The following is a 12,675-nucleotide window of genomic DNA, read 5'->3' as shown; positions in this document are numbered from 1 at the left end:
GGAGCGCAACCTCAACTCATCATAACCGCCACCTGCTCTCTTTGTCAAAGACCAACTGCAGCGTTCAGACTGTGGCTCGCCCCGAGGACTCGACCTTTGCAGAGACGCGGTAGCACCAGCGGGCAGACCATGGCGCGAATATGCCCGCACCAGTTGCTTGTGCTGCTCTCTCTCGTTTCCTCTTCCTGCAGCTTCCTCGCTCGGAGTGCGCAGGCGCAGAACCGACACGGCTCTTTCCGGTCTCGCCTTTCAAAGCTGAAGAATGCGGAAAGCGAGGTTGTCAACTTTTTTAAACTGTTGAGAAACACCAGGGAAAGTAACATAGGAGAGATAAGGACCAGGGAACCAGGGAGTGATTGTGAAAACGATTGTGCTCTGCTTAGTAACACTAACGATGTTGTCGACCTTCCTGAAAACCCTTTCACGTGGCATGGTTCTGAATTCAATGGAGAAGGTTTTGTGCAAAGTTCTGACAGTCATTCTCAAAACCGTGGTCGTTTTGAAACAAGCGGAAATGGCCAAGAAATGTGGCCAGACAATAACGATGCCTTGAGATACGTAAGAAATTTGCTTGCCGAAGAGTCGCCAGAAACACTGGACGATGACATGGGGAGAATACCATGGCAGGCAGACCTTTCTGAAAAACGGACAGATCAAAGAAAACCTGAAAGTGTTATTATGGCTGCCAGAATTAGCAATGATGACATTACTTCTTTACAAATCAGGTCGGAGCAGAGTCCCCAATTTGATCTTACACTTCCACTTCAGTTCAAACAACTGCTGAAAGACGATGTTTCTGATTTGAATATAAAGAAAGACGAGGAACGGAACTCACAACTGTTTGGTGAGTTCTTCGATTTCAGAGGTAGTTCATCAGAAAGCTTTAATGGCAAAAATGTTGAGAAAAGAACCTTTACGGACGATGGAATAAACAAATACAATAAACGTAGAATAGCAGGTTCCACCTCGATGTCCTTTTCCACTTCAACAGACGACGATAACTGGAAGCGACAAAGGAGAGACTACCTGTACCGAAAATCACGGCCCTACTTTCCCAGAGACTCAAGATCAGCGTCGTCAGATCCCTTTCAGACGCGTGGATATACAGACGCCTCTGCAGATGAGGGCAAGAGGGAGGCAGTGATGAACACAGAGGAAGAGATGGAAGAAGACTTGTCAGTCCTCCAGAAGCTGCAAGAGCTGCAGCGAAGCCTGGATGAAGCCGAAGGAGACGCGGACCTGGAAAGCGAACTGTCGTCATGGTCAGCTGAAGACGACAGTCTGCCTGTCGCAAAGAGGTTTCGCGTACCTCTGCACAAGAAGGTGTTCGTCTACGGCCACGACGACCGGCTGAAGGTCTTCCTGCCCCAGATGCGCAAGTTCCCTTTCTCCAACATCGCGCGACTGTCCACGGGGTGCACGGGCACGCTGGTGACGCCCCGCCACGTGCTGACCGCGGCCCACTGTGTGCACAACGGGCTAGAGTTCCGCGCCAACCTGGAGAAGCTCAAGATCGAGATCCCGGACACCATGGGCTTCAAGGACTACTACGCGCAGAAGATCACGGTGCCCACGGGCTGGCTGAGGAGCCAGCACTCCACGCTGTGGAACGGGCAGAGCGGCAAGCGCGCGGTGTACGACTACGCCGTGGTCCGACTCAAGCTGGCGGTGGCTGGCCGCACTCGATTCCTGCCTCTGGCCGTCCCGCGCCCCGAGGTGCTCCACATGGACTTCCACTTCCTCGCCTTCCCCGAGGACGACCAGCAGCTGTGGCGCTCCGTGTGTCCCGCGTCCAAACACATGGCGCTGGGCGACGGCAACCTCATCATGACAAGGTCGGTCTGGTGTAGCTCTGGTGTAGCTCTGTTTCGTTTATCGTCGCTGTTGATGTCTGGCGGTGGAACGTTTTGGGTTTGAGAATGTGGTGACCTCTTCACAAGGTCAAGGAGCGTGGGGGGGGGGGGGGGGGGAGAGAGAGAGAGAGAGAGAGAGAGTGAGAGAGTGTGTGTGTGTGTGTGTGTGTGTGTGTGTGTGTGGTGTGTGTGTGTGTGTGTAAAATCATTTTGTGTGTGTGTGTGTGTGTAAAATCTGTGTTGATTTACATAGTGTGTGTGTGTGTGTGTGTGTGTGTGTGTGTGTGTGTGTGTGTGTGTGTGTAAAATCTTTGTTGATTTATATCTCTTATTCAACCGGGGTTGTCTTACAGCTCAGCCACTGCCTTGCTTTATCCTTTATGTTCATTTTCTTCTTCTCAACACTTATGTATCTTTTGTACCAAACACTTTCCAAGTTGAAACCAACAGTCTCTTAGTCGGTTTTTAACGTGCCAGTTTAACAGCTTATCTCACGCGATAGGCTTTTCAAGCTGGCTGATTCCTCCAAGCAACGAGTAATGACGCCACTTCGTGGAACACTTGCCCGGTCAACACTCACAAGATGCGATACTATCAGTATAACGACGCCACTTCGTGGAACACTTGCCCGGTCAACACTCACAAGATGCGATACTATCAGTATAACGACGCCACTTCGTGGAACACTTGCCCGGTCAACACTCACAAGATGCGATACTATCAGTATAACGCGCTGGGATGAACCCATAAAACAGCTACTCAGGATTTTCTGTTAATTACACCCCCGGTATAGGGGTGTGTATAGGTTTTGGTCGATGTGTTTGTTTGTTTGTTTGTTTGTTTGTGTTCGCATATAGATCTCAAGAATGAACGGACCGATCGTCACCAAACTTGGTGAACAGGTTCTATACATTCCTGAGACGGTCCTTACAAAAATTGGGACCAGTCAAACACACGGTTAGGGAGTTATTGGTGGATTAAAATTATACAAGGACTTATAGAGGGACATCTTAATGGTCAAAGGGAAATAACCATTCTCACTCAGTCACTGCCACCAACTGAGAAGGTTATTTCCCTTTGACGGGGGTGTTTTTCCTACCTCGGAGGAATTTCTTGTTTCCCTAGATTTTAGTGGGAAATAGTCGTGGAATGTTCCTTCTATATCAATCAATCAATGAGTCTTATATCGCGCATATTCCGTGGGTACAGTTCTAGGCGCTCTGCAGTGATGCCGTGTGAGATGAAATTTTATACGGCCAGTAGATTGCAGCCATTTTGGCGCATATTTACCTTTCACGGCCTATTATTCCAAGTCACACGGGTATAGGTAGACAATTATTAACTGTGCCTAAGCAATTTTGCCAGGAAAGACCCTTTTGTCAATCGTGGGATCTTTAACGTGCACACCCAATGTAGTGTACACGGGGGGAGGTTCGGACACCGAAGATATACCAACTTGCAGTCCCCAAAGCCCCCCTCAACAGGGATTAGTGGTTCAAAAATGCCAGAGCATTGAACATGGAATGAGATGTCTGCCGTCCTAAGACCCTTTAAGTAACTACGATACTCTTCTACATTTGTCTTTAAAGTTTCAAGACGCTGACATTATAACATTTTCAATCGTCATTGTTTCTTTAAAGCAGGCCATTATAGTTCTTCCCAAAGATTCATGCACAAAGTTATTTTTACATTTAGTCAAGTATAAAAGACTAAATGTTTTTGATTGGGAATCAAGACGAGGGTTGCGATGTGTGTGTGTGTTGAGCGATTCCCAGATTGTGGGTAAATTGTCATGAAGCTTTACACACATGTTCTTCCAAATAATATCCCCAGACTTTTTTCTCTCTAATTTATTCGATAAATGTCTTTGTTAACGTTATATCCGGCTTTTGGTGAACGTTGAGGCAGCTCTGTCGCGCACTCATTTTTCAATTAAATTGATTGACATATTGGTAAAGCAATCTTCGACGAATCCCGGACTATGGGATTGCATTTCAGCTTGGAAGCTTAACAATTAACTAATTAGTTTGATCTAAAATTGTAACTAAAATTAAATTATGTTAACAATTAACTAATGAGTTTGATCTAAAATTCTAACTAAAATTAAATTAATCTAAAATGTTACTCATCGATCCAAAAAAGATTTCATCTTATTCTTCATTTCTTGAATCCTAAATTAGTAAAACGCGTTATGTTTGGATTAAAATCAAGCTCAGGAAGTTAAAACAAGTCGCGTAAGGCGAAATTACTACATTTAGTCAAGCTGTCGAACTGACAGAATAAAACTGAACGCACTGCATTTTTTCACCAAGACCGCATACTCGTAGTTTCGTCAGTCCACCGCTCGTGGCAAAGGCAGTGAAATCGACAAGCCAGAATTGTGCGGTAATGGTCGCGCTGAGCGGGATAGCACGCTTTTCTGTACCTATATTCGTTTTAAGTTTCTGAGCGTGTTTTTAATCCAAACATATCATATCTATATGTTTTTGGAATGAGAAACCGACAAGGAATAAGATGAAATTGTTTTTAAATCGATGTCGGACATTTTATTTTAATCATAATTTTTATGTTTTAAATTTTCAGAGCTTGTTTTTAATCCGAATATAACATATTTATATGTTTTTGGAATCAAAACATGATGAAGAATAAGATGAACGTAATTTTGGATCGTTTTGAAATAAAAAATGTAATTACAATTTTCAGATTTTTAATGACCAAAGTCATTAATCAATTTTTAAGCCTCCAAGCTGAAATGCAATACCAAAGTCTGGCCTTCGTCGAAGATTGCTTGGCCAAAATTTCAATCAATTTTATTGAAAAATGAGGGTGTGACAGTGCCGCCTCAACTTTTACAAAAAGCCGGATATGACGTCATCAAAGACATTTATCCAAAACATAAAAAAAATGTCTGGGGATATCATACCCAGAAACTCTCATGTAAAATTTCATAAAGATCGGTCGAGTAGTTTACTCTGAATCGCTCTACACACACACACACACACACACACACACACACACACACACACACACACACACACACACACACACACACACACACACACACACACACACACACACACGCACGCACATACACCACGACCCTCGTCTCGATTCCCCCCTCTACGTTAAAACATTTAGTCAAAACTTGACTAAATGTAAACAAGTCGCGTAAGGCGAAAATACAATATTTAGTCAAGTAGCTGTCGAACTCACAGAACACGTGGAATTGACAAGAAGAGCGGGGTATTCGTTGCGCTGAGAAGGATAGCACGCTTTTCTGTACCTCTCTTTGTTTTAACTTTCTGAGCGTGTTTTTAATCCAAACATATCATATCTATATATTTTTGGAATCAGAAACCGACAAGGAATAAGATGAAAGTGTTTTTAAATTGATTTCGAAAAAAAAAATTTGATAATAATTTTTATATATTTAATTTTCAGAGCTTGTTTTTAATCCGAATATAACATATTTATATGTTTTTGGAATCAGCAAATGATGGAGAATAAGATAAACGTAAATTTGGATCGTTTTATAAATTTTTATTTTTTTTTACAATTTTCCGATTTTTAATGACCAAAGTCATTAATTAATTTTTAAGCCACCAAGCTGAAATGCAATACCGAACCCCGGGCTTCGTTGAAGAGTACTTGACCAAAATTTCAACCAATTTGGTTGAAAAATGAGGGCGTGACAGTGCCGCCTCAACTTTCACGAAAAGCCGGATATGACGTCATCAAAGACATTTATCAAAAAAATGAAAAAAACGTTCGGGGATTTCATACCCAGGAACTCTCATGTCAAATTTCATAAAGATCGGTCCAGTAGTTTAGTCTGAATCGCAACCCAGGAACTCTCATGTCAAATTTCATAAAGATCGGTCCAGTAGTTTAGTCTGAATCGCTCTACACACACACACACACACACACACACGCACGCACACACACACACACATACACCACGACCCTCGTCTCGATTCCCCCCTCTACGTTAAAACATTTAGTCAAAACTTGACTAAATGTAAAAAGAGGGAAAGTTAAGCGCAAGCTCTACTGCGCTATACTGGCTTGACACTTCAAGTGATCAGTGGGCCAGTTCTGTACGCTTTTCACGTGAATGCGTCCGCGCCTTATCGGCCGCAGGATATCGACAAAGCTATTGTCTTGGTGAAAAAATAGTGCGTTCAGTTTCATTCTGTGAGTTCAACAGATTGACTATAAATGTATTAATTTCGCTTAATGCGACTTTTTGTTATAATGGTGCAGTCATTTCTGACACCGATAACAGTAGCAACAACAACAACAACGACATCAAGTGTAGTTCGACATTACTGGTCAGATCAGAAGCAACCACTGGCCGTAGAACTTACAATGGTATGTCAGTGCAATAATCACATGATGTAGGCCTACTCCGAACCAGGTGGTGGGGTTTGGAACACAGTTTGGTGGTCATCAGTTTCACGTACGCTCGTGTTGTTATGGGGGCGAGGACGCCCCCATTCTATACGGATAGTTTCGAGGTTGACCATGGGCAGCGCCATTTTGTTGTGAAATACGTCATCAGTTTGTGTACACAGGAAGTTGTGACATCCGTCACCCTATGGGAGGGGTGACGTCAAAATTGTTCATCTGTAGAAAGTTGTGAAATCCGTCACCCTATGGGAGGGGTGACGTCAAAATTGGTCATCACAGAGTTTGTGTAACACAGGAAGTTGTGAAATACGTCACCCTATGGGAGGGGTGACGTCAAAATTGTTCAACAAAAACATGATATGTCGCTTTGTGCAGGGTCAACTGCAACAAACTCAAACCGAGCCATTCATACCTAGCTGTATTTGAGTGACTTATATACCCGACATTTTTATTTCTTATTTTTAGCACAGGTGTAGGAAAAATCATGAACCAAAATGTTATTTATTTTCTAATTTAACATTTTTTTTACAAATATGACCATGGTCTTTTAAACATACAGTGACATTAAACATTGTTATGTTAAAAAAAAGAAAAAAGAAAAAAAGCTTTTGTGCACAAATCAGAAAATACATTGTACATTTTACCTACAGGCCAAACCGTGAGTGTCTGTGGCAAAGCCCGACCCAGGAAATTGCACTGATCTAAATTGTCAAGAACAGGCGCTTGCATTTGGATGTGTCCAATGATAGTAGGTTTGGTTGTGATCAATCAGAATAATGTAGGAATAAAAATGTATGACAGTTTAGTATGATGACATGTAATTCACATATGCTGAAATATGATATTATACATCATGTAATATTATTATGGCTGTTGCCATGACCATGAAACCCAACAAAGGTTTAATGTAATGTAATTCAAAATACCAAAACCGAGCACCTATTAATCTCGTCTTTGCGCGTGAAGATTGAGGCCGTCTGCCAGTAGCGGTTAGGTCATACAGTGGAACCCCTCTCTAGCGACCTTTAAAATGTTGACAAAAATCGGTCCTTGTGGAGGGGGGTCCTTACAGAGGGAGGGGGGCGGAGTCAGGGGGCCACAAAGAAAGTCAGATTTAAAAAAAAAAGAAAACAGAGAAGTTTGAGTTGCTGACGACCGTTCCCTCTGAAAGCAAACTGCTTCGATTTCATGTTTGTCCTTGGTGTCCACCAGTTCTGGTGCATGTACTACCCTGGCCAAGTTTCCTCTCAAGACATCAAAGAGACCGCCCCAGTATACTCTACAGCCTCTGGGCGAACCACCTCTCATAGCTAAAACTGGGTCAATGACCCCTGGGAAGAAGGTCAGTGTCTATAAAATTTTACTCCTAGGCCTGCGGCCAGGGGGGGGGGGGGGAGTATACCGGTACCATTTGAGAATCAGACCAAATGAGAATTGAACCATTTGAGAACATCCTTTTTTTTCAATCACTACATCGAAGGCCTGCGGCCCGGGGTTCACATGGGTTGGTTTGTTTGTTTGTTTCAAACCCACACCCATATACACACATTTCCCATTTAAACCATTTGTCGGCCCCCTGTCGATATTTATCGACTAAGTTCCTTGTTGTCATATGTTCTTAGAGAAAATCTGGAGAGGGAAAATAACAGGACTAATAAATCAAGTTTCTTTTTTTTTTAAATACACAACTGTTCATCTTGTTTTCAAGTTAAAGGGTACAACTTTTACTTTTCAATGTGCAGAAGACCAAATACAGGAAACAAAGTCGACGACACGTTTTTGATTACATTTACAATATAAAAAGCTTTTAAGAATCATTACCTGCAGTCTAAATGATTAAAATGAATCAATTATGAATTGTTAATGAACTAAATCTACTTGTATTTGTTCAATTAACGGTGATTTATTCTAAAACAAACAGCATTAATCTCAATAGACAATTAATCAGCTTACCAGTGAACAGACAAAAACTGGAGCAGTGGTGACTATTAAAGTGACGAGTGACTCACTACCTGACTTTCTTGCCCAAAACTTTCAGCTCAGGGGCGGACCTAGTTGTGGATAAGGGGGGGGTTCCAAATTGGAGCAGGGGTCCAGGGGCCGCTCAGGCCCCGGTGGGGTCCATGGGCAAAGCCCTGGTGGGGGGTCTGGGGGGCAAAGCCCCCCAGATGCTGAAGGAATTTTATTTTTTTAGGTCAATCGGAGGCCTCTCGTGGAAGATAACAAGGTAAAAAAAAAACGGATGGGGGGTGGGGGGGGGGTTCCGGGCACCCAGGAACCCCCCCCTAGGTCCGCCCCTGCAGCTACCGTTTATTCTTTAAGTCTTGTTTGTGTGTGTGTGTGTGTGTGTGTGTGTGTGTGTGTGTGTGTGTGTGTGTGTGTGTGTGTGTGTGTGTGTGTGTGTGTGTGTGTGTGTGTGTGTGTGTGTGTGTGTGTGTGTTGATCAAGAATACAGAAGCATTTTGTTTGAGTTTTCACAAATACATTTGGGTAGCACGTTGTTTTTAATAGGATTCTACTGACTACACGTTTTCAAATCTTTATCATATGCTGACCAAAGAGCGAGAGTTAGACTTGCTAAGGTGGTCTGCAAGCGCCTTTTCATTTCCATGTGTATACCTCTGACATGATCCATCTTCTGTTGTCAGCGTGGTACACTTCTGTGACTTGCTGTCATGCTTCGCCGGGCAAACGACAATAAGTCTTCAGGGGAGATTACTATAGTCGCGCGCAAGACGTTGCGAGTAGCTTCCCCTGAATGAAAAGTTGTCTGTAAACGATCTGTGGCTTTGTTTGTTTGGTGTTTTCTTTCTTTTTAACAGAGTGAAATTTAAAGGAATTCTATACGCATTAACCGTATTTTTTTTTTATCTTCGCGTTTTCCAATTGGGATGTTGACAAAGACTTAGCGCGGAACAAGCGTCTTAATTATATACACAGCAGGGAAGGCAGAACTGCGAACAAGCTATATATATACACATTGCTTCTCGTAAAGTTTGTTCGCGCTGTAATTTGAAATCGAACATTATAAGATGTTTGGTGGCTTGTTGACAGACCAGCTTTTTTGTTGGTCCAAGGGGACCATATCGTCTTTTGTTTCATCTTTATCGACCAAGGCCGAAGGCCGCGGTTGATAAATATGAGACAAAAGGCGATATGCTCCCCAAGGACCAACAACAAAATGCTGGTCTGACGACAAGCCACCAAACATCGTTTTTGTCATCATTTTGGTTGTGCAACAAAATGCACAATAACCCACAGGGAGACGAATTTTTAGAATCCAACTCCGGGCCACAAAGCATCGTCACAGTAGCTCGAGATAACACGTCAACCTTGTATGTGACGTCAAACGTAGCTTGTTGACGCTTTTCTTCCAGTCTGAAAATGTACAGAGCTGCGATCATACGTGTGAGTTCAGTAAGTGTTGAGCATATTTCTTTTCTTTTTAAGTGTTTATGACTTTTCGTTGTGGATTTTGCGATTACAGAGATAAGTTGCAAATTGACCATGAGTCGCCGCGGTAATTATCAACATTGATTGGGTCTTTGAGAGTGAATGCTTACAATCGTTGTCCTCGGAAACACAAATCCAAAGCCGCGATGGTTCCACACATCAAGCAATCAGCCTGGTTGGCTTTTACTTTGACAATCCACGTTTCACCTGAAAGCTCAAACCCATGCACCACCTCGATTTATTGCATGGGGAACATGAGATTTATTTCCCGGGTGTTTGTGAATGAAAACTCGTGAAAATGATGACAATTGTTTTTATCCAAGTTTAAAATGGCATACAAAGATCTATAAAAAGTGTTTCTAGGGGGTTCTTTGGCTTATTCCCAAAACATATAGATATGTTATGTTTGGATTAGGAAATAAGCTCAGAAAAATAAAAAGAATAAAGAAAAGCGCGCTTTCAGTGAAGCAGTTTACGCTACTGCGCTATACTGGCTTGTCACTTCAAGCGATCACGTTTTTCATGCCAGCGCTTTCAGTCTGGGTTGCGGTAATCGTGAAAGCATTCTTTTCGTGAAATGCTATGCGTTCAGTATCATTCTGTGAGTTTGACAGATTGACTAAATGTATTCACCGCTTCACACGACTCAGTGGTTGTTATTAACTGAACGCATCATCTTATTGACGTGTTTCAGGTGTGACGCGGCAGTGGGCAACAGCGGAGCGGCGGTGTTCATCAAGGACCCTCACGGCGGGATGCGCGTGGTGGGCATCCTCTCCAACACGATGCACGTGGCGCACCACCGCTCCTTCGACCCCTACAGCATCGTCACCGCCCTCACCTGGCCCAAGCTCAACGACATCTGCCGCGAGCTGGGCTACCTGGGCCGTAAGTTCAACGTGTGCCCCCCAGCGGGCTACAGGCGGCGCTCCCCCAGCCCCCCGGCCAAGGTCAAGGCTATTCCTTTCTTCGGCAAGAGGACCTCGTGGGGTCGTCCGGTGCCGCGTGAAGAGGTCTTGTTGTGAGGACCCGGGCTAGTCTGGCTGAGCTTGTAAAGGTCGTGGAATCAGCTACAGAGGTGGGAGAAGTGTAAAGTTATGAAATGCCACATTATTTGGCTTAGTTTAAAAAAGTGTCAAGTTATGAGGTGCTGCATTGTCGGGCTAAGTTTAAAAAAGGATTAAGTTTGAAAAAGTATCAAGCTACGAGGTGCTGCATTACCTGGGTAACTGACAATAATGAGTGTGGTCCGCTGAAATGGCGGCCAACGTGCCAAGAGGACTCAGTGAAGTAAGTATGTCGACTGTTGCGAGTGCAGAATTTGTCTGGCTGACTTTTCAGGATCGCCTTAGCTTCGCAGCTGCTGATGTAAACAGGTGTTCAAGATGTGATGTGCCGCACTTGCATTACTGACATCACGGGCAATGTCGTCACTGGAGCGTGACCAGTACTAACGTGTACCGCGTGTCTGGCTGACTTTGTAACGGTCATAGCACAGTGTGAGCGCTTACATGTATGTTTTCTGACGTGCAACACCCTTCTGGGAGACTTTATAAAGTTAAATTAGCATCCGAGCATGAACATGTAGCAAGTTATGACGTGTCGCACTTTTCAAACCGACTGACAATAATGGCGTCATCTGAGTGTGAACAGGTCATGTGACTGTAGCGCGTGTCTGGCCGAGTGACTTTTCAGGATCACGTCATCAGCTTAGCAGCGGAGTGTGAAAAGGTATCACGTCATGACGTACAACACATGTCTGGGTCACTGTATAAAGGTGGTTTACTGTCAGCGTGGGCAGGTACCACGTTGTAATGCGTTGTGTTTGTCTGGCTGACTTTGAGAGTTTTGGTACCGTCAGAGCGTGAAGAGATAATGCCATCCAGCGTGAACGGGTGCTGTCATTTGCAACGTTTATCTAACGGACTCTCGTTGGCACTTTTTTTAAAAAATTTTTTTTTTTTTTTTTAAATCTGAGCGACTGACGTCTCATGCGCCGATATGAGCAGGTTCGCGCGGCTCTTGTCATGGACCGATATAGGCTGCATGACGTCAATGAGCGCTGTTACGTATGTACTAATTGGACAGTTAAACGTCACTTTAACGTCACAATTTAGTTGAAAGGAATTTGACAGCGTGTCTGTGTCTGGTGAAGGTATGATGTGACAATTTACTTTTCAAATTGATGCTGACCAATAATGTATACATGACTATAAAAGATGTCTTGACAAGTTGTCCTTTTTATATTTAGTCAAGTTTTGACTAAATATTTTAACGTAGAGGGGGGAATCGAGACGAGGGTCGTGGTGTATGTGTGTGTGTATGTGTCTGTCTGTCTGTCTGTGTGTGTGTGTGTGTAGAGCGATTCAGACTAAACTACTGGACCGATCTTTATGAAATTTGACATGAGAGTTCCTGGGTATGAAATCCCCATACGTTTTTTTCATTTTTTCAATAAATGTCTTTGATGACGTCATATCCGGCTTTTCGTGAAAGTTGAGGCGGCACTGTCACGCTCTCATTTTTCAACCAAATTGGTTGAAATTTTGGTCAAGTAATCTTCGACGAAGGCCGGGGTTTGGTATTGCATTTCAGCTTGGTGACTTAAAAACTAATGAGTGAGTTTGGTCATTAAAAATCTGAAAATTGTAAAAAAAAACCACATTTTTTATAAAACGATCCAAATTTACGTACATCTCATTCTTTATCATTTTTTGATTCCAAAAATATATAAATATGTTATATTTGGATTAAAAACAAGCTCTGAAAATTAAAAATATAAAAATTATTATCAAAATTAAATTGTCCAAATCAATTTAAAAACACCTTCATCTTATTCCTTGTCGGTTCCTGATTCCAAAAACATATATATAGATATGATATGTTTGGATTAAAAACACGCTCAGAAAGTTAAAACGAAGAGAGGTACAGAAAAGCGTGCTATCCTTCTCAGCGCAAG

At 43.0% G+C, this 12,675-nt stretch overlaps 1 protein-coding gene across 1 annotated transcript; it reads left to right on the top strand.

Moving 5' to 3' along the window:
• Window positions 1-969: 969 nt before the first annotated feature.
• LOC138963696 (serine protease 23-like) lies at window positions 970-11,714 on the top strand. Its single transcript, XM_070335543.1, has 2 exons — window positions 970-1,835; window positions 10,411-11,714. Exons 1-2 carry the CDS (start codon window positions 970-972, stop codon window positions 10,739-10,741), a joined length of 1,197 nt encoding a protein of 398 aa, XP_070191644.1. The 3' UTR covers window positions 10,742-11,714.
• Window positions 11,715-12,675: the final 961 nt, after the last annotated feature.

Source organism: Littorina saxatilis, linkage group LG4 (assembly GCF_037325665.1).
Source record: "Littorina saxatilis isolate snail1 linkage group LG4, US_GU_Lsax_2.0, whole genome shotgun sequence".
NCBI classification, from domain to species: domain Eukaryota; kingdom Metazoa; phylum Mollusca; class Gastropoda; order Littorinimorpha; family Littorinidae; genus Littorina; species Littorina saxatilis.
Note: the sequence above shows the minus strand (reverse complement) of the source record. Positions and strands in the feature narration are given on the sequence as shown.

Coding starts and splice junctions, on each gene's coding strand:
- LOC138963696 (XM_070335543.1), top strand. CDS start 970: ATGTCCTTTTCCACTTCAACAGACGACGATAACTGGAAGCGACAAAGG. Junction 1,836..10,410: donor GGCAACCTCATCATGACAAG/GTCGGTCTGGTG, acceptor GACGTGTTTCAG/GTGTGACGCGGCAGTGGGCA.